The 27,852-nt window shown below is 33.9% G+C and overlaps 2 protein-coding genes across 4 annotated transcripts; both read right to left on the bottom strand.

The window, feature by feature from the left end:
- Nucleotides 1-283: 283 nt before the first annotated feature.
- On the bottom strand, nucleotides 284-5,170 carry LOC107193579. The gene is made up of 4 exons (XM_015583053.1): nucleotides 5,086-5,170; nucleotides 3,686-3,819; nucleotides 2,267-2,470; nucleotides 284-950 (listed from the first exon to the last, which is right to left on the bottom strand). The coding sequence occupies exons 1-4, from the start codon at nucleotides 5,165-5,167 to the stop codon at nucleotides 552-554; spliced, it is 819 nt and encodes a 272-aa protein (XP_015438539.1). The 5' UTR covers nucleotides 5,168-5,170; the 3' UTR covers nucleotides 284-551.
- Nucleotides 5,171-21,116: 15,946 nt separating this feature from the next.
- Nucleotides 21,117-27,412, bottom strand: LOC107193502 (heterogeneous nuclear ribonucleoprotein A3 homolog 2-like). 3 transcript variants are annotated; one of them, XM_015582961.1, is made up of 6 exons: nucleotides 27,311-27,412; nucleotides 26,766-26,963; nucleotides 25,875-26,348; nucleotides 24,375-24,474; nucleotides 22,750-22,839; nucleotides 21,117-21,342 (listed from the first exon to the last, which is right to left on the bottom strand). In XM_015582961.1, exons 1-6 carry the CDS (start codon nucleotides 27,390-27,392, stop codon nucleotides 21,333-21,335), a joined length of 954 nt encoding a protein of 317 aa, XP_015438447.1. In that variant the 5' UTR covers nucleotides 27,393-27,412; the 3' UTR covers nucleotides 21,117-21,332. The 3 variants fall into 3 exon arrangements, with proteins under 3 accessions (XP_015438447.1, XP_015438448.1, XP_015438449.1); XM_015582962.1 differs by having other exon boundaries at nucleotides 24,375-24,426; XM_015582963.1 differs by having other exon boundaries at nucleotides 26,043-26,348.
- Nucleotides 27,413-27,852: the final 440 nt, after the last annotated feature.

Raw genomic sequence — 27,852 nt, 5'->3', positions numbered from 1 at the left:
ACAACGATTATAGAATAGAGACGCGGGAAACTATTTCTGACGAACGGAAAGTCAATGAGGATGGAGGGAGTCGATAAGAAACTGTCAAGAGAACGATCCTCTCTGTAGGATGTTTGAATACCCCGGTGATAACTTCGAATCCGTTATCTTTCGTTTACTAAACAAGGAATACAAACAATGTAATTGTATCTGCGTCAGTCTCTGTGTAGTTTTTATAACGAAATAAACTGGTTTTATCGATTTTAACAGATTTTCAAATATTTTATTCAATTTCATATCTTAATAATTTAACACGCTTAAAATCGCTTCAATAACGCATTATGTTTTTCAAGTGTTAGTGTATTGTATTATTTTACGTGTATACTTATACGTTATACGCATTAAACGCATCGAGCAATTCTAAGTCAACAAGTTACAATAACGTAATTTGACAGTTAACAGTTGCCGTTAAGAAATTAAATCGTACGATCTATTAAACACGTATGTATCACAAAATTCTATATCTTTCGTATTAATATAAATAAGTCTCACTAACGACAGTACTATTCGTTTCATTTAGATTTCTCTTCTAAAGATTGATTCTTTGTCCGTTTCCTCTCTAGTTGAACTGATATTTCTGGCGAAGCAGTGACTTTCTGTACGTTGGATAAAACATTTGGAAGAGATTGTTCCTTAATAGGTAATTTATCGTCTATAAGTGCAGACACAGGAGCATCTACCTCCATGGAAGTTTGCGGAACCTCTTTGATTGGGGGAAGATTAGGATTGGCCAACTCGTCGAAAACTATTTGATCAAATTTCACAACCGGATTAAAGGATGGTACATTTTCTTTTAGATTTGATATGTTCAAATTTGAATCATGCATATCACTTAAATGTTTCGACTCTTCTTTCGCTTCAGTGAGTATTTTTGCCAGAGCGTCCTCTTCTTCTTTTGTCAATGGAACGACCTAAAAATAAAATTATAACTTCAGTTGTAAGTTCGAAAATGATGTTTTTTGAAATAGTACTTTAGAAATAGTTCAGATTAAAGATCTATGCATAGTGAGACACATAAAGCGCGATAAGAAGTGTTACTATAATTTTTTAAATTAAATTCATTTTTTTTATACATAAATGTATAAGAAAGATTTTAAGAATACTTAGTCATTTTAGTTATTTAAGTGTCGTAAATGGCGAACAATTGGCGAGGAGATATAGGTAAGGTATGTAATGTTTCCTACAATTGTAGAATAATTATTTTGCATAGAAGGTTCCGGTTTGGTAAAAATGATTTCAAAGATCTGAACGTGAGCAAGAGACGGAAGACATATTTCGCAGGCATAAAACCTAGTGACCGGTTCCGTAAGCAGCTCCCTGTGATTCTTGTCGCTCGTAATTCATACTGTCAAGCGACAAAAATCATAGAGTAATGTGTACATTTGTCATAGAAATCTCCTAACGACATCTTTGAAATTGTGCATCATCCATATCCGTTCTTGTTTTAAGCTCGATTCTTAAATAGTACACCAACAATTTATTGCATTAGAAAAAAGCTTTTTGCAATATGATAAAAATTACTGTTACACGAGATCACTATTTACAGGATATCAAGTCTGAATACTCTCCAAATATGATTTTTTAGTTTAATTTAATATTACATAATTTTATAATACAGTCGGAAAAACTTGTGAAAAACCACAAGGTTCCATTGTAATAAAGGTTGGACGATCTCGAAATAATTTTTATGTCTTGAATATTTGAAAATGTAAATTGTCTGAATCTCAGAGTACCTAATAGGTTTGTCTAATGAGATATTTTGACATCACTGATGTTGTTTAAGTATAATTCATGACGAAAAGTCAAACGAAAAGGTTTGTCTCTTCGTTGTTCATCAAGACGCAAAGGTATTTAAAATCTCTACAGGATATTCGCCGATGATGGTAATTTACTACTATTAATACTGTATGATACAATGACTTAAAAGGACAATCGATTTGATGATTCACTGATTTCTTGTTCAGATTAGGTATTGTACGCGACGTCAATTGAAAAAAAATATACATATACAGAAGAAGCTACGAACACAATACATTCAGCCTCGTGATGGTGCTTCTTGGAACTGTCACGTCGGTTGCTGTTAGTTCGTACGCACACACCATGAAATAACATTCATTGTTGTTAGTGAAAGCATTCTAAGAATATCGATGTTAAATAATGTGAAAATTCGAATTGAAAATTATTTTATATTAGTGAATGCAAAAAAAGGAATAAACAGAATTGTCACCTTTACCACGGGCACTGAGATAGATTTTTGCTTTAATATGTCTACATCAGTAGCCTTTTTCGTCAGGTCTTTCATTTTCTCCTCTTCATCAGAGAAATTGTTATCCACTTGTCTAATACGTATAGCCTCTACATTGTTTTTGTCCGTCTCGTCTTCCTCTAAACTGATATCTGTGGGACCGTTAACATTAGCTAAGTTGATAGCCTGTAATGTAATATCCAAACATTTAATTGACCATGGAAGAAATCGGTTTCAAAATTTTGAAAAAATGTAACTGTAAGTTATACATATACATATACGTCACTTGTTAGGTGTAGCAATAAGTAACGCACTGTTTCTCAATGAAATCAAAAATCGATTCTCTGAAAACCAAAGATCTATACTATTTCATTTATAATCATAATAATTTTTTAACAATCCTACGTCAGTTTTAATGAGTGAAAATTCGGAAAAAGACGTAGTTCATGATTTAAAAAAAGTGGCGAATTATTTATTTGTACACCTAATGCATTTGACTAGAAATATCTGAAAATATAATTCATGGATGAATTTAACATTGAAAATTAATGAAATACAGTTGTAGAAATACAGGGTGTCTCACAACTGGGCCAAATCACAGTGTTAAAACGGTAGAAAATAGAAGAAATGTTTCATCAGGAAAAATTAAATGGTTTCGGGTGATGTATCACATGGTGCATGTCTCTCCTCCAAAAGTGGAAGCGTTTCCAAGATTTCAAGGTCACCTTTATTTTTTTAAAATGGAACTATTGATTTTGTTATACACCATTCGATGCATTTTTTAATTCTCTAGCAAAAAGTATTGGGGCATTTGGGTTGAAAATTTATTAGGTTAAAGTGTAAAATTAGTAAAATCAATAAACACAAGCGAAGACAGAGAAGAAACGTTCAAGCCTATGTCCAATATTATACAATGTTAAGAAACTGAAGTTAAAATATCTTATAAACTAATCATTTTTCGACCCAAGAACCAGAAACTATTTTATAGAGAATTAAAAATAGCATCGAATAGTGTATGAACAAATCTGTAATACAATTTAAAAAAAATGGGCCTTGACATTTTTGAAACGTCTCCATTTTCGGAGAAGACACATAGACCACATGATGCATGATTCGAAACCATTTAATTTTTCCCAATAAAAATATTTTCTATCCTCTACCGTTTTAACGCTATGGCTTGTCCCAGTTGTATGGGACACCCAGGACACCCTGTATAGTAATTTCGAAGTTATTAGCAAAATTTGTGTTGCAGTAACTATTTCGAAAAATTCTTCTACTAGTATTTTTGGAAAAGAATAATCGGTATTTCATTTCCAGTAAATATGTATTATCAAGGTAAATTAATAGTAGTTGCTGGAACACCGAATTCGCTCTATTTTCGATTAAAATGAGTCACGTTACCTTAGGTAAATTCGGTCCTTCATGGAATGCCTCCGCTAACGCGGGATTTATTTCTTCCAAAGGTTGATCCCCATGCCTTATATACACAGGGATGTAACCTGGGATGTTGGGTAGTATTTGAAGTGGTAACGAATCTGTAAGGATTTAGGATCCAATTAAAAATACGTAAAATTTGCTTACTTACGACGATACATGGTCCGTTTATCCGTTCATTGACACCAAACACTTCCACAGTTACTTCAGTTGATAAATCGGTAGTTTCTTATTACTTACAAACACATTTACGTAATAAAGTCAAATATAGAATACTTTCTAAAATTGGTAACTTTTGCAGTGAACAAACTGATTTTAAGTTTTGAATTTCTTAATTAAAGCATCTATGCCCACACTATGCTATACAATTTATCAGCAGCATTTAATGAGGTATCCGTATGATATTACAGACGAGGAAGTGATTTAAGTACTACATAGTCTTATACATGAGCAATTACACTAACATTCAAAAGTTTGGAAGCAGTCTTAGTTTTTTAGTTAAACAAATCATCCTTTGTTAATTTGTTGAAAGTAACCGGCGGTAACAAAAGTATATTGCATACTTTGACCAGTCTGTAGAAAAAAATCGTTTTTGTAATAGCATTTCTCAAAAATTCTTTATATCGTAATATTCCGCTTGTGTGCGTGTTCTATTCTTCATGTATGTGTGCCACACAATTCTAGCAGTATTTTAATGTAGAATGGAAAAATTTAGATAGAAGGATATTTTAAGAAAATAATAAATAGAATGTTCACAATTTGATTGGAAGTTATTTAAAATAAAGGTGGTTATTTTTGTGAAGTAAAAAATTTCATAAGAATACGTTTTTTTGTTAGTTTTAAATTGGTTTTGTCATGTATGATAAGTGTACATATACATATGAACGTCTGTAATAAAAAATCTGTAACTTGAGTTTTTAAGATTGTATCTAACTGCTTCCACACTTTTGAATGGTACTGTACACCATGTTTCTTGTATTTTTATTTATACAATCACTAACTATAAAACATTATATGCGTTAATACTGACATTGCTGTCCAATCAATTCGTTCGCGATTCATTCGATCGAAGGAACTTCAACAGTTAAATAACGAATACTCTACACACTTTTTCCTTCCTATCGGCTACTGCGTTTGAAACACTTGCCTAACGGTTTTATCAATGTTTCCACGAACGAGCAATTATTATTGATTGAAATACCAATCACAAATATTCTCCGATCACACACAAACAGCGTCAAGAGGAAATATGTCGTTTCCACAGAGTATATCACTTGGCCCAGGCCGGCGTTTCAATCAACACACCATGTAGATTTTGAATGGCACGCTCGAGCACGCGGGAATTTCGAATATTCCTTGTTACTCACGGACATAACCAATAGCGAGAGAAATTAGGAACACAAGACGTAGGTAGTCCCTGGTACCACGCAGCATCTCAGCAGCCTGCATCTTTGGAACGGTACTGAGCCCCCGGGCCGCGGGGCTCTCTCCTTTATATGTACGCGTCCCCTCTACCCCTTCGATCTCTACTCTCTATCCACGGTGTGAGAGTCCCTCGGGGTTAACACCGTTCCGTTAATATCGGAACAAAAAAAAAGTCAAATCTGTTCCTTGACTTTCGGCAATGGGAAACGACGACGGCCATTAAGATACCCTTTCTTCTAAGAAACCGATCTGGCCGCAAACCGAACCATAATTTAGCGGAAGCAACTTCCCATGTCGTGTCTACGATTCACGTTTCACCAATGAAAGCATTAACTGTTACATTTACCTTGAACGTGTATTTGAATGTTTTTGTAATGGATATTTCGATTTTTCGTTTGCACCTTTTGGTGTATTTGACAGAAAAAGGGGTTTTTATAGGGACGTGGGAGTAAAAATAGAAAATTCGTTCTCCTTTTAACGATTTTAACAAGCTGAAAAGAAAGTGAAAAATTTATTAAACTCGATGGTAGTTTTGTCGTTTACTATATTTCACATACTTCTGTATGTTCTAAATGCATACAATCTGTAGTTTACTCATAAGTGTTAGGACACTTATCGAATATGAAGTAAATGCTACAAGACATTACGAAATTGCTGAAAGATTGGAATAAATATTGTTCAAGGAATATTGAAGTTCGTTGGGCAATGCTTCTGCTACTGTAAAGTAAAAAAAGTGGTCTAAAATATGTATTTTTACGAACAATCACACTTTTTTCGTACAGACCAGGTGTTCTAATATTTGTGGACGGTAGTGTATGTCAGATTAATTAATAGAGCGATCTAGGAATTCTCGAACGTTTCAGTTCGATATATTCTTGTATCTATTGACATGAATGTAAATCAAGGAAAGCTCGAATGTAGTTGTATACTATAGAAATATACTTTGTGACATGTATAATGGACAATGGAGCATTGAAATTATTTCATTTGAAGATGGCAGACGTACATAAAAAGGATTTTGCTAAACAAGTTATAATTTTCATTGAAACTTTTAAAACAACATAAAAAGGCAAAATTGGGTGAATAGTAATGTCAAAAAGAATGAATAGAATTATAAACAGCAAGATGAGTTTCGTTCACTTCGAATAAATTTGTTACGTTTATGCAAATGCATTTCAGATAATATTAGGAATTAATGTGCTTGAACATAAATATTATATAGAAGACATTTTTATGTTGATAATTAAGGCGAATAATAGTATATAATACACGCTCATAAAGAATCTATGATTACTCTCATCATGCAGAATTTAATTCATCCTCTTTCATCGGGACTCGATTAAATCTCCTTAATTTATAGTGACTATAATTAGTCCATAACTTTAGGAATTTAGTGTGCTGAATACCTACTCTTACCATTAATAAATTTTATTATGATTTTTTATTACTGTGAATTATCTAATTACTTGTAGATCAGTTTTCTACTTACAAATATTTCTCTTCTGTTTGTATTAGTGTAATATTTTTTTATTTAAAGAAAATTGTCACTCGAGTCAGAATACAAAATTCTTTCAAATTTAAATTTACCTCAAGAACTGTAAATAAAACAACTTATATTTTGTATTATATAAATTATTTTCTTGTGTATAATGTATATTTTAAAAGCACTTAAATTAAAATTGTCTTTTGCTGGAAGAGTACTTAATAACTATTGTGGTTGGGTATGTATAATTTAAACACGTTATTAAATGCAGTCCGATTAACGTTGCCAATTACTTCATAATTAATTATGAACTAATTATGAACAATAACAGAGAATTCAAAGAATTTTTTCCTTCTATTAATTCTTATTTTTCTTGTCAGCGTTAGTTTTGTACCTTATAATTTTGCAATGTAATTTTTCGCCTTCTTATAGGAAGTATACATTACATTGTACTACCACAGAAGATAAATGATTTGGTAAAATCATTTTAAGTGAGACACAATTATTGTCTACAAATTTTACGTCACGTGTTCTACACAGAGTTCTAAGATCTTGGAACTGTTTTTAAAAATTTTAAATTGTAAATTGTAAAGTGTTACGTATCCAAGTTTATTCAAGTTACCAGTGCTCAAAGATCGAGTGAAAAATGTGATTCCGTCTGAAATTAAAGGAGGTCCACTATTTTCCGTTGTCCATGAATGGCGTACCAGATTGTTAAGAACGCATTTGATCATTTCGCACAGGTAATCATACACCGTGAGGCTGCGAGACATCTTCGACCTTGAGTCTTCTTCCTCATCGCTGAAGTGAGTCCTATTCGATGATCGTCAGTGTGTAAATTCTACAAATCGAAGGCCATATTGATATAGGTACGTAAAATAGTGATTGATAAATAGTAATATCAGATCTATCTGATGGAATATGCAAGAAATGTTTATAAACCTTCAATCTATTACAATTTACCTACAATATTTTTATTGTTACTAAGAAATGTACCTATATTTCAATTAGAGTAGAATTGTATTAAAACACATGACATGTGAAGAATGTATTCATGAACTACTTATACAGTTGATAGTAAATAAACTATTCCAGTTTATACATTTATAGCATATGTGAATTAAGAAAACGCAAGGAAGTAAAGACATTGGCTAAACACTAATAAAGGTTCTAATTTATGTGTCATTTAGTAAAACTCACGATAGAATGTAAGCTAGCGTTTAATAATATGTAATACTTTTTTGACGGTAATATTCTATAGATGTTTATTTGTGTAAGAAAAGTCTCTACATTTCCAAATATATTATGGTGAAAATTATAATTTATCTAATTTTGCAGACACGGTAAAGCTTTTAATTATAAACCGTTAATTATTTTATTTCTCTTATAGACTACAGATTTTTAATTAAATATTAAATACTTAGACACAATGTTTATATACTGTATGTTGTTTAATTTATTCATAGAGATGGTACAACTACGCCAGAGGAACTTTACTATAGAAAAGTAAATTAAAAGAGTAAAGGAACATCAACCTTTGCAAATATTTGACGAAACCCTACTTGCCTCAATGCTAAATAATAATGTACAACTAAAAATATTGCTTTGATAACAAAAAATATTGGATCTATTTTAGAATTACAGAATTCATTAACTTGTCTATCTAGTTGTAAGTCATTCAGTTATGTTCATTCACAATTAGGAACGATTTTGTCATTAATATAAACATTTTCTTAAAAAATTGGTATAAAGGTAACATAATTCGAATAAGGAGACTCCGATCAATTTTAGTATATCTGTATTGTAACGAATAAAAGCCCTGGGGGCAATGATGTATCCTGGATGAAAGGTCAGGATCGCTACAACGCAGGGTTTTACATGTTCATCTTAAAAGAGGTCTTTCCATTGCAACGCGACGACTAACTCCCCTTTGACAGTGCGCGTGACACCATCCGAGCCTTAAAATTGCGTCACTTTCAATTTTATGTCTTGCTTCTAGTAGTGGTATTTAGATCTGTACCCTTTGTTCCAAAGTGCAAAGCAGAAAAGGAGAATAGCATGCAATTGTTCGCACATTTGTCAGTGATTATGAAAGTGGTCTGAGTAAAAAATCTAAAAAAATTGAACGTATCACTTATTCGGTGCCACACCGATTTACGTTACAATAATACGGAAGCATTTTTGCAAAATATTTAATTGACTTAGGCCACTTTCATAATCATCGGTACATATTTTCTTTTCAAATCGGATTAAAGATTTCATTGATTGATGTCATTAAGTTGCTACGTATGGGAATTATCATTTAAGACTACTATTGTATATTGGAGGTATTAAGAAAGTTAATCAAAATTTCGTTGCTTCATGCGTTCGGAAATATTCACTTTTAGAATTGTCATAAAGAGAATGAGAGTTTTTAATAAGTATACATACTGTGAATTTTAACATGATTATCTATAACTGGGAATATTGAGATGTTTAATGAAGTTTAAGGAAGATTTTATTTTTTTTGAAGCCGGGTAGAACCCTTAGCAGCATAAATAAATTTCTCTTTGATGACTGTTTCCATAAATTATTTTATAAAAATCTATATGTGCATACTGGTCCGCTGTCTAATAATAAATGAACGAACTTACTTTGTTTTGGATTAGCAAACTTTGATTCTACTCTGAAATGTTAAAGTAAACGATTAAAACTCGTTTTAAAAACTACAAATTCTATTATTCTAAATTCTGTAAAATGGCAGAAAACTCCAATTTTATTGACTAGCTACAAACAATTAAACTACACATACTGTATTCTAGACATGACCAACATTTTCGACCTTTTCAGCATAATTTTGTAATACATTAAGATGCTTAATTATCCGTTATTGTATATTATTTTGCTGCGAACGGAGTAATTTGTACGAAATACATTTTAATTTCGGAAAAATGAGTACCCTTTCATTAATTTCCTGTTTAAAAAACATACAAATTTTCACTAATTAATTCATTTTTGTTTTGATATGTATACTATAATAAGTAACGCGTATCAGACTATACATTTTTAATTGAAAATTCATACAATAATGAAACACTTGAAACGATATAAAATAATTATGGAAAGTCTTAGGAACTGTCAAGTAAAGATATACCTACAAATGTTATTCTTTTAAATACATTTGGTCGAATGCATTGTCACGTGTTAGGAGTTTCATTGATTCAAAATTATACAATTGTAATTATAAATTTAATAGGCTTAATACCTCATACTTTTATCCCATATCAATATAAGACATTTTTCACGCACATGGGTCTAGTAATTAAAAATTGCGACACTTTTCATTTTACATTGCTCGTACCGGTGAGCTCTATTGCCCGATTAGCAACGTATATCATCGATCGACGTCCCCTTTTCCGCTTATGCGTGTCAAAGAAGGATGTAAGTGACTATGTAGCTACTAGTAACTAGATAGTGTATTGCCGGATGTACATATGTATACATGCATAATATCGCCTATTGACACAGTTTGAATTCAGGTTTAGTAGGTCGACTGCGTACACTTTTCACGTTATTTCGGAGAAAATAACGTGCGTAATGTGTAAAATTATACGCGTCATCCTAATGAGAGCCGTTCACCTCGGTTCAAAGTAACGATGGGGACTATTTTTATGGAAGACCGGTTTAATACGAATATTACTCATCGTTTTAGTATTTACCATGCATTACCGTCGATAACATGCTAATTACGAGAAATTTGTTATCAATTAATTAGGATATCGTTGTTTTTATATGTTTCCGCTTCGTGGAACTTACCGCGTTTGTTATAGAAAACAATATATCGAATTCTTTTATTGACGTAAAACCTGAAACTGAATTGAATGGGTACATTTGATTATGATTTCACGAATGATAATGTTTAATAAAAGTCACTAGATGTGTAGTAAATTAAAATTCAGAGTTTATATTTTTTAACGTAGCTTGGAAAAAGAACTTGTTTGGAATGTATTTGAAACTAATTCAAGTGGATAGAAGCACAAAATAAGATTCGCCTGTTCTTATATAAACTTGAGTTAAAAAGTCTTAATTTAAACTGAAGAGTAAACTTAATTTAAATTTTCTGTTTGCTTTTGAGCAAAGAACCGAAGAATCCATGTTTTTCAAATCATTTTTGTTTCTCGATGGCAAAGATAACAGGTGTATCATTATTGTAATCTACTATTCAATACGTTTTTTCTTGAAGATTGTAAGACATGTTGAAGAACAAGGTCGAAGAATCTTCATAAACGAAAGTATTAAATATAGAAAGTATTAATAGTAGATCACCTGAAACTAAGTTTTATAAATTATTCGAAACTTCATCGAACACTTTGTTATTTCTTATGCAACTATTTCATATTTTTTCCGCTATTCTATCGCAAATTGTTGGCACAAGTAATGGAAAGTACGATCCAGTTAAAAATAGACATGGTAAAATGGGCGTAAAGACGAGTCGATTCCTCGCGCGTTTTCAGATCAGGTGAAAATAATTCGATCACACGTTTGATTTTCATGAGAAACGTGCCTCGCGAGACGTGGCACGACTAGATCGGTTGCAATTGCCAAACAGGATGTTCTTGTTACATTGTGAACTACACGAGGCCAATCGTTGAAGTTCACATTAACGATCTCTCGGTAATCGAAGTAATGTTTTTTCGGCCCGAAATATTTTCGTGGCTAGGTTTCTCGCGAATCAGGAAACTGCTGTCTACAAATTTTTTTCTCGTAAAAAGGGAAAATCTTCATGGGAACGCCGCAAGGGTTCTAGAGGTCAGAAGTTTTCGTTCGGTACTGTAAGCTGGTTGCAACCGGTTTCGCTTACGAGCCTTAACATAGCAGAGGATTAAATTAAAGCCCCCATCATACTGTAATCAGAGACAAAACTTAAGTCTTCCCCGATCAATTCCAACGAAAGGAGAACCGGCCATTTTATAAATATTCTCGTCGTATGTTCACCTGAACAATATTTCACTCAGCTTATCACGGACGCGATTATAGTCGATATCTTTTAATGTGACTCACAATGAAGCCGTGTCGATCTACCGTTTACGGTTCTTGATGACTGCGTTATTCAGGAACACCGATCTCGTCCACGGCCAGGCGACAATTGCATAAATCAGTGGATGAAATAAATTGTGACTGCAACCTGACGGAATGCGTGTTCTTGTACTGATAAGAATGTGATTTATGAAAATTGTTATTTCAGACGAGTGCCACTCGAATCCCGACAGATATGTGGTGGTGTAGTATGAACGTGAAATGCAAAGTGGAATGTACCCACTTACACGAATGTACGGTGACTGGAAATGATTCGCTTACATTGTATGCAAATAATTATGTATTTAAGAGATGGCGTTACTGCCCTTGTATCATTATCATTGGAATCGGCACAACTCGAAGTTTACTTTCTTTATAGTAATTCGTACGTTAATTACCATACGAATATTTTCATCTTTTATCATTAGACTATGCATTTTTATGGAAAATGGCATTTCCCCCGGTAATTCATAAAGTCAAGAGCAATGGTAGCAATTTTTTTCTTTTCGTAAGTATCTTATTGGTTTCAGAATAAAATAGAAAAATCGTTGGATCTGATGAAAGTTTTCTCTTTTATTGTATATCACAGGCCCATATAGGTTATACATGCATAAAATCCGCAGTCTATTTATTATATTAAGTTATTGTACATGAAATTTCATTCTTTATTTTCAAGGATTATACAGAAGGATAAATAATTTCTTTTTACTTCTCAATATTATTTTCAGTAATAAAAATTCTGCGGATCAGCAACTCTTCAAATAGTCTAATAATGAAGTTCTGAGGATCAGCAACTCTGTAGATTTGTCAGATGGAAATATTGATCGTATAAAGACTGATTTAATTTTTAACCATGAAGGCCTTGAACAAAGAATTATTAATTTATGGTCGTTATCGATACAGAAGTTGCCGTGTATCAGTTACTTCCTCCGTTAATATTAAATCATCCCCTCCTTCACACTAGAACAATCAAACAAATCAAAATGGCTGATCTTAAATTTCTTATTTTACAATTACTGAAATCATAAAAGTACTTTTGACTTTACGTAGACTATTAGTTTATTATATATTTTACATTGTACTATATTCTATTATATTGTACTATACATATATCTACCAATGTATTGTATTATAAAATTTAATTTAGCATACATTCAACGCTGGTAGTTCTAGTGTTAATGACGCATGTAGTAATTGACGAATGAATCAGCATTAATAGGGGATAAAGCTAAAAACGATATTTTATATTTACCAGTTGAGAATTTATGTAGCCAGCAATTTACATGGTGTTGACTACGGTTGTTAACACAACCGCGTTATTAGTGGCCGCAAAAAATCTATTCGGAATAACGGACTACGAACTGGGTCAGCAGTTATCCACAACCATGTGTACATACTACATGAGACATTGACCCAACGAAAACCAATTAATCTCTCAAACGATCGGATTTATCGACTTGATAGTGCAATGAATAAGAGCCAGAGCGAATCCGAGGCTCGGCTTATTACCCAGATCAATTAGTCACGCGAGCAATCGCTAATACAGTGAAAATCCGAATTGTACGATTTCACGGAAACTGATTATTTCACTGTATAGCTTCATTGTATAGATCGAGAAGGGTGTATTAATATTTCAAAGTGATCTTTACTGTCTGCCCGTAGAGATACGAATCACAAGTTTGTTGACTGTAACATATCAAATCCACCTTTTGCCGATCAATGACGACAGATACCGATGCTGACAGTTGAAATGTTGGTATTTCGAAAGTAACTGTACACTTAATCTCTAATTTGTAATAGTATTTTACTTTCTTTCGAGTTGAAATATAAAATAGGTAGCGACATGCAATATAAGGTATGGTTTAATTAAATACACGTTTAATAAATTGAATCGTGTTGTGACTGGAAGTGGTTGTAAACTGAAAACTGTAACACCAATTGATCAAATACAAATTGAATGTATACGAGCGATAATATAATTCTTGATTAGTTTGTAAATTTATAGCAATGCGGTGTTTATGTAAATTGATTGTGTTAATACACGGTTACTTTTAATAAATGGACTATGAATAATTATGATTAATTTACAGTAAGTTAAGTAAAACAATAATGAAAACAAGATCTTTATGAGGCATTGTCACATGTTTTTATTCTATTGCGCCTTGCAATGTATATTGCAATAGTGCCAAAAACTGAATGGAAGAATTTTTGAAGTATATACATATGTATCACTATAAGATTAATAATAATTCCGAAACAGATTTCGAAATATTCTGTTAACAAAAATACCGCATTTACGGTTTATGAAACAAAATACATATTATATAAAATTTTTAACATTATGTATGTGATTATTAACAGACTGCGGATGTTGAAATTACAGAAACCGAAATCACATAGAAATTTCTTTACTCTATTAAGGATTCTTTTAGCTTCTAAGTAAAATACAAACCATATTGAATTTCATTAAACCTTTTACTACACTGAATTTTAGACACCTGAATGTACTAAAATGCATAAAATCCGCAGTCTATTTAATTATTAAACATATTGTTATGTCATATACTGATTTCTTTTAAATCTGAACGATAAAGTGAGAGTTTATACGTTTATGTAAAAAAATAAACCGTCTGATACGTTTATGTTCGTAATACTTAATGGTATAAAAATTAACTCACTTAGTACATAAATGGTTTCACATACAATTAATTAGATATCTGAATTCTACCCTTTTACTATTTCTCAATGAATTTTCTTAATAATTCGATAATAAAATCATTAAAGAGATATTCGAGAAAATTGTTACTACATAGCACACAAGTACAAAGTATTCTGCTTTTATACATATATCCAAAATGTGTCAATTCATTACCAGTTTCGAGGTTGTTGTACGATTTACCGGAAGTAAAAACATGATCCATCAAACGAATAATCATATGTAATTTATAGTTTCTTAAAAATAACGGTACCTAATTATTCGAAAAAGGGACGATCTCATCGATTTCAGTAACCTTGAAATATGTTGTCAAGGTCAACGTTCTGAGTATTTTTTCTCTATACATATAAAATTGCTGCTCGACCTTAGTTCCAGAGATATACGCGAAAATATTTTGAACGTTATGTATTTAATGTTAACCCACTCTAAATTGCATACTTTTTTCCTTGAACTGTCGCTAATCAGCTTTGAAGCATTATACTGATTGGAGGTGGTTAGAGACTGTTCAAGAAAAAAAGTAATTCAGAGGTGAATAAAGACAGTTACTTTATGCTTTGAATGTTGACCTTGACAACATATTTCAAGGTCATTGAAATCAGTGAGGCCGCCCTATACCGAATGCTTACCAAATTACCTTGTAATCACATGTTTCAAGCAAGTTTTGTGCCTTGTATTAATTGTGTAATTGAAATGTAAAATAGGAATGATCTCAATAACTATGTACAGTGTACCTATATGAGAAATGTCGATCATCGCGAAAATTTCGATGTCTGGGAGACTGCTCCTGATGATGGAAGGAGACACCAAGGTCCGATTACTTCACCCGTCGGAGTCAGTTTTTGTGGTTCGCCCCTGGCTCGCCCAGTTTTTCCCCATTGCTCCGCTTGTCCAGAAGACCTCGAGGGCTGTTCGCCTACGGGCGGACGGTCAACGACCGGAAAATACTACTTGCGAATTGTGGAGAAGAAGATGATAAAGAAGAGGATTGGAAAAGCACTATCCATGATTGAGACTTCGATGGAAGTCACTGGGTATTCGACGACCTGCAGACCCACATTTTCACTCGGTTTCTATCGGGGCTACATCTAATCACTGCTACAACATTCTGTTTCACTACTTTTTTAAAAACGTATCACTTCAGCTCTTATATACGGGGTGTTCTGTTATCGAGAACTCGTAGAGTGTCTGTATTGCTTATGTGGATAGAAAAAGTGACCAAGGGAAATATAGGATTTAAAACAAATTAAATAATAATATTTCATTTTTTAGTAATGTACATATGTAACGATGACATGAAGGATAACAAATAGAATCAGTTTTTGTACTTCACTATTTCTAGGAAAATGATATACAAAATTGATTTTATAGTTGTTTGTACGATTATACTAACCTACTCTCTTATTAGACAAATAAAAATGTGCGTAAATAATAATGCTGGCTGAATTTTTACTAACTTACATAGTGATTACATTAACTATGCAGGATAACAAACGAAATAGTGTTTTTGTATTGGACTGTTTCTAAAAAAATAAGGCCGAAAATTAATTTTATAATAATTTATATGGTTATACCAACCTATGTTCTTACCGGAGAATTAAAAAAAGCAAAATTTATATCATTTCTTGTTTCTATAGAACTCTCTATAAATCATTATAATGATCCACATTTAGTTTGAGATTACCTTTAAAAAATATAAACCAAGATCTACAAATGAATTATATTCAAGAATATGTTATAAATTGCAAATTAGTATCAACCATAACTACAAATTATAGTACCATTAATTTCCTATCCTTTGTATGCAATAGTCTTCCAACATTTTGATATGAACAAATTGCTTTAACAAATTTCTACTTTGCTTGTTATACATGTATGTATATATAATTGAACAAAAACATGTGCCAGAAACTACATATATTGCCATTACATTTCTCTGACGATCTTACTTTAATCAATTATTTTATACATATTTATAATTGATAAAAAACAGTTGGTCAAAAAAGAATTCCATTTATTTCCCACCGTATGGCATTACCACAAATGTTGCAACATAAGTAGACTGTGGATGTTTATGCAAATATAGAATTTGTGGATCAATTTATAAAAATTGTAGTCAAGTAAAAACCTATTTGCCATACTAAGGTTTCTACAAGGTTCGACAGAACATAAAAACCTCGATAAGCTTTATGAACATTTTGAATTACCGAGAAACGTGAAAAACTTTTGAAAACACGCACATATTATAAATTAACTAATTCATTAATTTTCATATTGCAATGAAAGTTGTGTAAAATCCGAGAAAATGCATTGTTGTAATATTTTAATCATTGTTATGAGAATAGACTAACCAGCCATTCCGACCGTTTTGGTAGTTCTGGTGTTAAAAATTGAATTGCACCGTCTTTTAGACACTCGTGTATGCGATAAATGCATAAAATCCAATCCAGTCCAATCACAAGTAAGTATGAAAGTCTTCGAACTTTTTGGCAAGTCTGGCATGGAGTTGGGGTACCTACTACGATTTGATCTTGAGGTGGAAGCACGAAATACAATTTAATAATTGAACGAACTTACCAAGTGAAGTTCAATTAGAACTGTATGAGCGGCCTCCTCCGAAAAGATCAAACCCATCCTTGTTTTATAAAGACCCATCATCTATTACCATAGATAAACCCAATTTATTACAGCAATACTTTAAAGTAGTTTAAAGGAATTAGTATCGCGGCCGGCATCGCATGCATGTATTCTTTATACTTTAAAAATGTGGTAATTCTGACATGGAGTAGGAGTACTACTACAGTATAGATAAATACAAGGGAGAGATGAATGGTTCATTCCGGTTGACAAGTGAAGCAATAAAAAAACAACAGAACACACGCGATTTGTTCTTGCCATCAAGGTCAACGAACTCCTTGTGGTAACTGCTAGTTTTTTTTTTACCACCGGATGTTAACGAAAAAAAACTTAATAGCCCGTGGACACTTTCAGCGTGTTCGCAGGAACTTGAAAACGATCGCGGTGATGACGGGAGCTTTAGCTCCGTTTCGGCGGGGAATTTGTACCGTCCGCGCGCGCGCGCGTGCTCATTCTCCGCCGGCGGGCTCGGAAAAATAGAGAAAAGAATCGAAACACTACCGTTATGTTCACCCAACTCGCGCCATAATTACAAGTTGCTACTTGCGAGATGTATACGGCTGCCGATACAGCACGCCGCGGAAGCTGCGGAGCCTTTCATTCCGCGGTGTTTATGATAAAGTTGAGTCATGATGTCTGTCAACGTTTAATACGTACGATTAGTCTTCTCTAATTTATGTACCGTGCCATCCCAGCCGACGTGATGTTGGACGTTTAGTTATAAAACAACTGTCTAACCTTCGTTTTTATGTTCTCATCGATTCAGGTTTAACACGCGTTGCTGGCTTCTTGGAAGCACGTGTTACTGTCCGCCATGTTTGAATTGAGACGATTCAGTAAGAGAATTATGTACAAATTGTCGGAGAAAATCTAACCTGCACACAGGTGAGGAACATGATTTAAATGATTAGCGTGACAGAATATTTTCGTGTGAATATAGTATTCTTAGGTAAACCATTGTTAGAAACTGATGTGTTATTATATGTATATTGGATATACAACAATAACCTTTTGCCACTTATTCTGCAAAAAAAGTTCGGGAATTATTGAAAAATATAATGTGCAAATAACTATCATCCATATAATTATGGCTACAACTGACCAGAGAATTCCTTCAACTATAAAAATGAACGTCTACTGCGCCAATTCTTAGAAAAATCAAAACTACTTATAAGTGTAATATAATAAATGTGATGTCTTGTTATCATATAGTTTTTTACATATTTGTGTATTTACAGGGGTGACAACCCCGAGTAGAATTTGCACATACGCTTTGTGCTTGTTCTGTGATGTGGTTACATTAATTTTTCTTTGCATTAAAATTACTGTCAGTTTTATGTTTGTTCAATCGGCTACTCTATATTTTACTAAATGATAGATATTTGTATAACCTATATTTTCGTTTAACATTTAATGTTTCATTCAACACGTTGCTACATTTATTTATTGAATATTGGTTTGGTGTGTATCTGCTGCTGTTACTATATGTTATTATGTATCTTCAGATTTCATAGAAATTAATTTACTATGGGGATTCTTTCTTTATATCGATGAACGTTTTCGTGCTCTTTGTATTTTGTAACACACTTAACACGTATCTTTTACGGTTAGATTTTCATTTTGAAAGTTACTTCACTTGTTTAAGTTTCGAATTAATGACTCCTCATACATGAACGAGTTAGAATATTGTGAAAGGCCATCTACTTTTTATTCTATTTTTTACAATTTTATAAATTCCGATATTTGTATTACAAGCTCAAGAAAGTGTATAATCTGCCGTGCAGTATGAAAACATTACTATTTCACTTCATTCCTCTTTAATTCATTTACTAAAGGATTGCACTTATCAACATTTTCTATTATGTTCTAATCAATTTTGCACTATTACAGAATATTATGTTGCAATGAATTCTCTTTCGCTCGTTTCATATGCAGCTTTCGTTTTCGTTATCGATAACAGTCGTAGCTTGTTTCATTCTTTGACATGCATTTCGAAGAAACTTGTGTTCTACATACCTCGCGTAAAACGAAACAAACGTCTCGCGTGTAAGTACAGCTTCACGAGTTACTTCTCGTCGAGCCAGATTTAATGAAAACTAGAGACGTCGAACAAGCAATTCCACTTATTTTCTATTTTGTCCAGAATCACATGGAACAGGACAAAATGATACCACGTTTAAAATAATTACGTCTTTATTCCTGATTAATGATAGTGTTTTTATGGTGTCTGCTAGACATCTCGTTATTAGAGATACATATATGTAATTAGTTCCTGGACGTAAATCGTTTGTTAAATCTGCTTAAAAATCATTTTTTTCCTAATTGAATCAAAATATAAATACGTGTATTCGAAATGTTAGCAATTTCTATAATAAATTTATGTATCCAAAATTTACAATAAAAGCAGAGTAGGTACTTACAAAAAGTTATGTTGTAGGACAAATTGGACTGTTTTTTTTTCAATAATCAACTTTATAATCTTTTAGGATGTCAACTCATCTTTCATCTGCGTAGACACGTTTTATTCAGTTGATCCTTTATATTAATATAAGGTATTCTTTTATAGGCACATATTTAAAGTGGTGGAAGAGGTAGATCATTGTGAAAGCAACCTGTTCCGTAAGACAAAATGTTGCTATGTATTATAAAATAGATAACTGCTGGTCTAGTGTATTTCTCTAGTTATTCATCCGCAACTTCTATATCTTTTACTGCTTGTCGAGTTGAACAAAAACTCTTTTTCTATTGTGTATAATTACATGAATCTATTAGATGAAGCAGTTTCTTAGACTTTAGCAACTGATACAAGTTTTAAAAATATAATATTTCTTGACAAAATAATTACGAGTGAACTATAATCAGTTTTCTTTACGATTGATAGTTGTATATAGGTATTAATATTAAGTTTCGGGTTCCCATTTTGACGTGTATCAGTGACGTGTATTTTTGAAACTTGTAGCTGCAATTACTTTGCCAATTTACTTTAGTTGTTTTTTACGGAATTTAGATATATCTTCTTTTTAGCAAATACATGGTAACAATATTATAAATATCAAATTTAAAACTTTTTGACCATCAAAATTTTCAAAAATGATATTCGATTACCCTTTCGATTACCCCATTCCCACTTTACTGACCGTAGCCTATTAATTGACTTTTGAATTTCAGTACTTATAGGTACATAAGAAACCTATTAATTTACCCTCAGATCTGGGTTAAAGAAGAAGTTAGTTATTCTATTAGTTCTTGCTCTTTTTCATGAATGTACTGTAATTTACTACTGTGATTCAACTGTTTAGTAATACATAGTTTCTTGGATATTGATCGTTAGATCTACTAAACCTATTAAATAATAGACAGTAGGTACTGTGGTAAGTATTACAGCATTTTATACTGGAAGTTTATTACGCTGTTTTTTTGAGTTCACAGAATGTCTGCAGTATATTTGTACAATGTTTTGAAGACATTTTTATACACTTCATCTTCTCATTAAACGAAACAGAATTTTTCAGAAACTATTCGTTAGTCTATATTTTTAAAGTTCCACCATATAAAAAAGCTTCAGATTGCAGAACAAATATGGAAACAATTCAGAATCATCTTATGATAGCTCGATTTTTCTAACCGGAGGTATGCTATCGTGTGTGCTGTTATGCAGTTTCCAATTATCCTTCGATAAATTATTTTGCTCTGCCGGTTAGCATTCCACGGGTAAACGTGCTACGCGATAAAAATGATTCTATATACGTTGTATCTCATTTGATTCGCCTCGGGAGCAACATAAGCCTCTCAAGGTCAGCACGGCAACGAATTAAAAATCCATCGTGACGCGTGTGATCGATTGTCTTGCGATCGTAAGTGCAGGTACATCGCCGATCGTAGAAACGTGTATAGACCATTAAAGCCGGCCCCGTGCAATATGCGGTACGGTGTGTAAAATGATGCTCGTTTACGCGTCACCTCTCTTCCCTTCTAACGACGAGCATCAATTACGGACGGAACCAGCGATTATTTCCTGCGAAATCGTTCGCGACGGAACAATGCGATAAATCCCCCTGGGGCTTGTATTCAAAACGAGATACGTGTATTACTGTCGTTCTCTTAATTTATTTGACACTCGATATACATTACAAGAAATGGGATGATCAAGATGATGGACATTATACCGTGTCGAAAATTAATGTTATTACGGGTACACGTATACGAGACCCGTTAGATACCGTACACGTCGCAGAGGTATTTATATGAATTCAGGCAGCATGATGTCGGTAACTCCTTCATTCCGGTCTTATCCGTTTGGTTTACTTGCCCCTGGAAAGAAACAATTACAGTCAAGAGCAATAACTCGCCTAACTTGACATCTGAGTTGTTCACAGGTCAAAGTGACTAAGTCCAATTTTTGAATGTTTTCAAATTTTAATATTAAAACACTTGATTGGTGCATAATTTTTTACATTATTATATTTTTGTGGAGTTAAATTGGCAAACGAACGGTTTATTTACTAAGGAGGAGAGGGCCCCAACTTCGAGTCGCCGATTCTAATGAATCTTTTGTGACATATCGTCGGCTTCTTCCTCTTTACTACATGTTACCCGATTATTTGCAAGTGTTATAACGCCGAGACGACCATGGTACCTACTGCGACGAACAGAGTTCAAATATGTCCTTCCCAAATATTTTTGGACGTATTTGGGACGTATTTGAACCCTAACCATCACGGTGGAAACCAAGTACGTTGCTCTGGCACTATAACACCCGAAAATAATCAATCACCATAACTTGTATTTAACTTTTTCATTGTTGTTAGCGCCTATAGACGCTTTGAAAATTTACTCGTAGTGTGCGCTTGGCGCCTATAAGTGCTCAAAGTTCAGTTGTTAGACACTGTTAGCGCTGTGTTCTCAAGAACGATTGCTACAAACCACTTACAGTGGACTCTAACTATATTGTCATGGTCGGGAGTGTAGGGGAGCAAAATGGCAATGTGTTCAGATACCCCTCCATGCTAAGTTCTATTGTCATTGTCTCGGACTCAGCGTCTGCGTAAAAGCTAAGTCAGTGGCAATATAGTTAGAGTCCACTGTATTATTTGCATGATTTGCTGGAGCACACTACCACAGACGAGATATAAGGATAGACCTGACCTGGAATGTAATTTTCTGTTCCATGCTTCAGGGGCGTGAGGAACCCCCGTACCATTTCAGTACTTCATATATGGCTATATGCAGTCACAGGTGTGTGTGTGTGTGTGTTATGCGTTATCACGGTGTCGAACGTAATTCCTGAAATCGGAAACATTTATGTAGAGGTTCGCTCGAACCAGCGTGCTTTTCGTGGGACACTAACTCCCATGAGGTCTATTCTTATATCTCGTCTGTGATACTACTGAGACCACTGTTACCATGTGTAGATTGAAATTTTCTTCAATCGTTGTCGCTGACGAAAAGTTTTACTGTGCACAGCGTTGATCATGGTTAGATGTTTAGCGTCTGCTAACATTGGTATCTGTCGCAGTAAAAAGATTAAGTCACGTGGAAAATTTCAGAAGTAAATAACTAAAAAACTTTCGAGTATCTGCCTCTATATGGGGGCGATTTTTAAAGAGGAAAACGCTTTTTATATATTCTAAAAGTTTCATTGAAACCGGCGATCCCAAGTTGGGGTCCTCTCCTCATAAGTGAGTAGCTATGTAATTGTAAGTGAAATTTCATACACACCAAGATTGGGCTGATGCTTGAGCTGAAGCCTGAGCGTACGAATTACCTCCTCCACCTCCTCCTCCGTATCCGTTGTGACCACCACCGCCGCTAGAATAATACAAAAATGTGAAGATGATATTGTGTATACTCAAACTGCCTACGTATATTGATAGGACTTCTGTCAGACACTGGTACATAAAGTCTGATCAAAAAGTTCTGGAACGTTATGTATAAATCATTTATTATTAATGTTAACAATAATTCCCCGAGATCACCATGAAGGTAATCTCTTTCTGCCCTTGTATACCTTTGAAATTTCTTTTCCAATTTTCAAAAGCGACCTGGTAAGCGGACGTCGGAATCAAGTTTAATTCCTCCTGCGATTTCTTAGTTGTCTGTAGTCTAACGAAACATCATCCATTTAGCACACGTTTAAGGTGAGAGAAGAAGATAAAAATTTCTTAAAATTAGTCATAACAAGAGACAAAACTTGGCTCTATGGTTATGATGTGCAGATCAAGCAGCAATCGAGCTAGTGGGTTTCACATTTAAGCGACACCTGCCTGTTTACTTTGAATGTGGTGAACCACGGCGACCATTGGTCACCGCCTGGCTCGATTGTTGTTTCGTCTCCACATCGTAATCATAGACCCATGTTTCGTCCCCAGTTATGATTAATTTTAAAAACTTTTGATCACCCCTTGCCTTCGTCTTTAGAGGGCGGGTTGGCTTTTTCATGACCTTTTATATTTTCAAGTTAGAACTTTTATATATTTGTTGTAGTAATATACACACTGCCGAAAATAAGCAACTATCTTGGAGCCTAAAAATACGGTTCCCATCCTCTACAGGTTAAACGGGTGCTGAAAGGGCGATGTTCTGCCACGCGAGAGACAATAATTAAGAAATCACTGGAGGAGCTACATGTACTTGATTTCGGCGTCCACTTATCACGCTACATTCGAAAACAGGAAAAGAAGATTTCAAAGGTGTACAAAGGCAAAAGAGACTACCTTCATGGTAATCCTGTGGAATTATTGTTAAGATTAATAATAAATTATTTGTATATAAAGTCCCCGAAGTTTACGATGCAACTTTGTACACAATGTATCCCACTGGAAAAGTAAAAAGAACTTGGAACACTATTTGGCGTATTCAACTCCTTGATTTTCAAGATTCTTGTTGTTAAAAGTATTACTTTAATTAACATTTATTCGTAATAAAACTGTGCGAATGTAGACTTCTACTTATTGCATATCTAGAAAAACAAAACGTTAAGACGAGTTTAATAGTGCATTATAATGTGGCTTAACTGCGGATATTTATGCAAATTAAGAGTTTTCTGGACTATTTAAGCAGAACGAGACTCAAGCAGAAATTTGTTTGTTTTATAAAAAGATTTGATTGATTACACGTGAATTGAAAAGTTTATTAACACTTTTAACGGTGTTCGACGAGTGTACTCTGTATGTGAAAAAGTAAAATACCTTTTGCCATAACAATTGATATTTTAGTAAAAATGAAAAAATATACGTCTTTTATTAGAATAAAGGAATCATTAAGGCATTCCTCTTCTTTTGTTTCGTACCATTTGCATAAAAATCTGTCGTCTAATTGTAACTTATAAAATTGCAAAACTTTACCATGTACTACAACCTCCTCCGGACGGGTACGTCGGATGCGACGGATAACCAACTGCAACAGGTACAACAACTACGGGTATAACACCAACAGTTTGGCTTCCTATAAAAACCATTTAGCGTCAGAAGCCGAAGCGATGCGTTGCTGCAGTTCACTTTAGACAGACCCTGTCTTCTCACCTTATTATCTCGCGAACAATTTAACACTCCGGAGACATAATATCGTTGTCATTCTTTTTAATAATTTATCATACCATTATAAATGCAAGTTATTCTACGCTCAAGAATTAAATACTTTTTACAAGTTATAAATATCGATGCACCTACATGCTTGGAAACCAGTAAAATTAGTCATGCAACTACTGTACGGTACCATGTTATGTTTCTATTGTTAATGTAACTGTACACTACAAATTGAAAGTATAAAATTATTTACGTGGTAGTTTATTAATTTTAGTCGTTCATTCGGTTTACTCAGATTATATCGTTCTACGACTAAGAAAGGTACGAGCATCTATTGTAAATAGGATTTATGTAGAACTACTAGCCATAGTATATACTACTAGCAGTGTCTGCAGCGAAGTTCTTTGTTAATTGCGTTACTGCAAAAGCGTGCACTAATCGTTAGTGGATACGAATCCTTATTAACTCTTTAACTCCCAGTGTTGGAACGATCCAACATTCATTTTAAACGTGCGTTAAATTTAGTCGCCAGTTAATATCTAACTTCTGTCAGTAAGGATCTATAGTTTCAGTGTTGTGGAGTAGATCTCAACGTTTTCAGTTAAGAAAAAAGAAAAAAGATTGGTCGTTTTAATATCAATACTTTCGACCTAAAAATAACAGGATTTAATGTCTATATTGGTCTCCTAATTTTGAAATAACGATTTAAGAGTCTGGGCGTTAAAGGATTAATTAACCCTTTCATTCACAAATTACGTAAAAATTACCAAAGAAATATTTTGTTGTATTTTTGTCTACGTTACATGACATATAAATCATTCACCAGAGCATTTTAACATGTTTAAATCATCTAGGCAACTTCTTTATTTTTATCACAGTTATGCACAATAAAATCCAATTTTTCTTACCTTTAATCAATACACCCTCTTGAAATATTTGAAAGAAATGAGAGTCTTGTACGTTTCTATTGTAACAATGCTCAACACTCGAATTCCATCAAATGAAAGCAGCAAAGGACAAAGAATGTCTTAATTACTGAGAAACTTTTAAATGCACATTCAAATGTGTGCCATACCATCAATACAAGACATAAGAAATTCTTATCGAAGAAGATACTAATATTTTGTTTTGTATTTTAAAATACGTAGCCATATAGCAACAGTGGGAACGAAAGGATTAACTAATCAATAAGATGATCCATGAAATTATGTTAAAATGTTAGTAGCCCTTGTTTTTCCCTCCACCCTTCGTCTGTCGTCCATCTTTCTTCTTTACTTTGCCCATCTTTTATCTTTTCTGCATCACTACTATAATACCCACCTCCTCCACCGCATCCTCCACCACCGCATCCACCTCCCTGATTAGGATAGTAACCACCGCTTGGGTAACCACCACTTGGGTAACCACCCCCACAATTTCCACTACCGCATCCACCATTGTAACCTCCTCCAGGTCCACCTTCGCCTCCGTATCCACCTCCGAACCCACCTCCGCCACCGCCTCCGTATCCACCGTTATGCCCGTAACCCTTCAGTTTGCACTTTAGACATGGTGACCTCCTGTTACGAACTTTCGTCATGGTTTCCATTTTCGATTTCGGCAATACCATATCAGCATCACTCTTATCCAGCTTCACTCTAAGCAATTTCGTTTCACCGTCATGGTTGATTCTTTCCACATTGAAACCTTCGCCATGCTCGAAATCGTCCGCAACCTCGTCGAGATCCACCGGCACGTTGGTCTCTTCGTCGTCATCGTCCACCTCGATCACCAAAAACACGGTGGCCAACGGTCCTGCTCGAATTGATTTAGTTATTTCGTTGACAAGATCGTTTCATTTGAAATATAATATTATGGATATTTTGTTCTGTCACACTTTTCACTTGACAAATTCGATTGTCTGTCTGATAACTATTTCTACTTATCCCTGGAAATAATGTCACGGATTCTGTTTAAAGGATAATCGATTCAGTGGCATCTATTTTTTTTTGGGACAAGCCTTGAAAGCGAAATATTTAATCGCGAAGGATACTTCACTTCACCAAAATATTCTGATTTCACTTTGTTTTCCTTGAACAAGGTCTTGTACACTTTCTCCGAATTTTTAGAAATGATACAAATTGACACTTTTATTTGTCGTTCTTTTACCAAATTTCCATGAGATTCGTATGGTGAAATGCAGTATATTTGCGCGAAACTGTGTATCAGTACCTGCTAGTTCTGGTACTTTGCTGATAATTTCATTTTCGAACGTTTCATCCGAAGTCTCGCCACTGGAATTCTTCAGGCCGTATAAGTTTATAACGAAGAGCACGTATTGGTGATCCTCTTTTTCTGGTATTGGCGGTGGCTTCAGTTCAGTCGATAACGTAGTGTCTTCGGCATCGCTTACCACATCCGTAGTTGATTCTAGAAATTATTTTATTATTGTAAACATTATTTTGTTGTACGACACATATCATCAAGGTCGACAAGAGTCATCTATGCAGGGTAGATCATTAATAGAAGATATATCACTTAACACAATTTATACATTGTTTTAGCAGTTAAATAAAAAAGTATTATTAAAAATAAAATTTATCGCACAAATCAATAAATTTACTTCAACGCAGACTTTTTGAAAACATTGTTCAAGTTACTTGAAATTTCCATAGTTATTGAAAATAGATAATAATAAAGATTAACCCTGCCGTTATCCCCAATGAAGATTAAATTTGAATGAAAAGCAGCTGTGATGTAAAACATGTTTTTCTTACCTGGAGTGGGCAGAGCCGAAAGGGCTGTGATAAATAAAAATACGGACAGAGTCCTGAAACACCAGGACGTTTCTCCAGTCATTGTGGAAGAGCTCAGGACTCTCCAGGTACACTGTGCTCGGATCCTTTCATATCACCGCTTTTATAGCCATTTAATTGCGTAACGTCGCGAGTAGCGCGAAGCCACCACTCCGCTGTTGTTCTGCCAGAACAGCTGTTTACTGCGGTTGCATCTCTGTATTTTCGGTTTTTCCGCGAAAAATCCCGATTCCGGCCAACTGCAACACACGCGAACGTTATCGTTTTCGACTTAAGTGGGTTCACAAAATCGTCCGATACTATTCAAATATTCTTCGCCACGTGCTTCGCTAAATCGATGACAGTGTATTTTTATTAAACCACTAATCTGGGTATAATCAAGGTGAGATACATTCATTATCTTATTTTTTGTTAACAATCATGAAGAGTAATCGTTTTTGTGGGTGGTTTTTCTGGTTGGGATTTGGTTTTTCCAGAATTTAAATAATTTATCGTGTTTAAAG

This window comes from Dufourea novaeangliae, unplaced genomic scaffold (assembly GCF_001272555.1).
Source record: "Dufourea novaeangliae isolate 0120121106 unplaced genomic scaffold, ASM127255v1 scaffold6, whole genome shotgun sequence".
NCBI classification, from domain to species: Eukaryota; Metazoa; Arthropoda; class Insecta; order Hymenoptera; family Halictidae; genus Dufourea; species Dufourea novaeangliae.
This window is presented reverse-complemented; position numbering and strand designations above follow the sequence as displayed.

Bases quoted from the DNA above. Each gene is read 5' to 3' on its own strand.
- LOC107193579 (XM_015583053.1), bottom strand. From the start codon at position 5,167: ATGCAGGCTGCTGAGATGCTGCGTGGTACCAGGGACTACCTACGTCTT. The intron at 3,820-5,085 runs GTGAGTAACAAG...AAATCCTTACAG, and splicing joins TCTCGCTATTGGTTATGTCC to ATTCGTTACCACTTCAAATA. The intron at 951-2,266 runs GTGACAATTCTG...TTTTATTTTTAG, and splicing joins TCTCAGTGCCCGTGGTAAAG to GTCGTTCCATTGACAAAAGA.
- LOC107193502 (XM_015582961.1), bottom strand. From the start codon at position 27,392: ATGACTGGAGAAACGTCCTGGTGTTTCAGGACTCTGTCCGTATTTTTA. The intron at 26,964-27,310 runs GTAAGAAAAACA...AATAATTTCTAG, and splicing joins TTCGGCTCTGCCCACTCCAG to AATCAACTACGGATGTGGTA. The intron at 24,475-25,874 runs GTGGGTATTATA...TGGTTTTTATAG, and splicing joins TGGAGGATGCGGTGGAGGAG to GAAGCCAAACTGTTGGTGTT.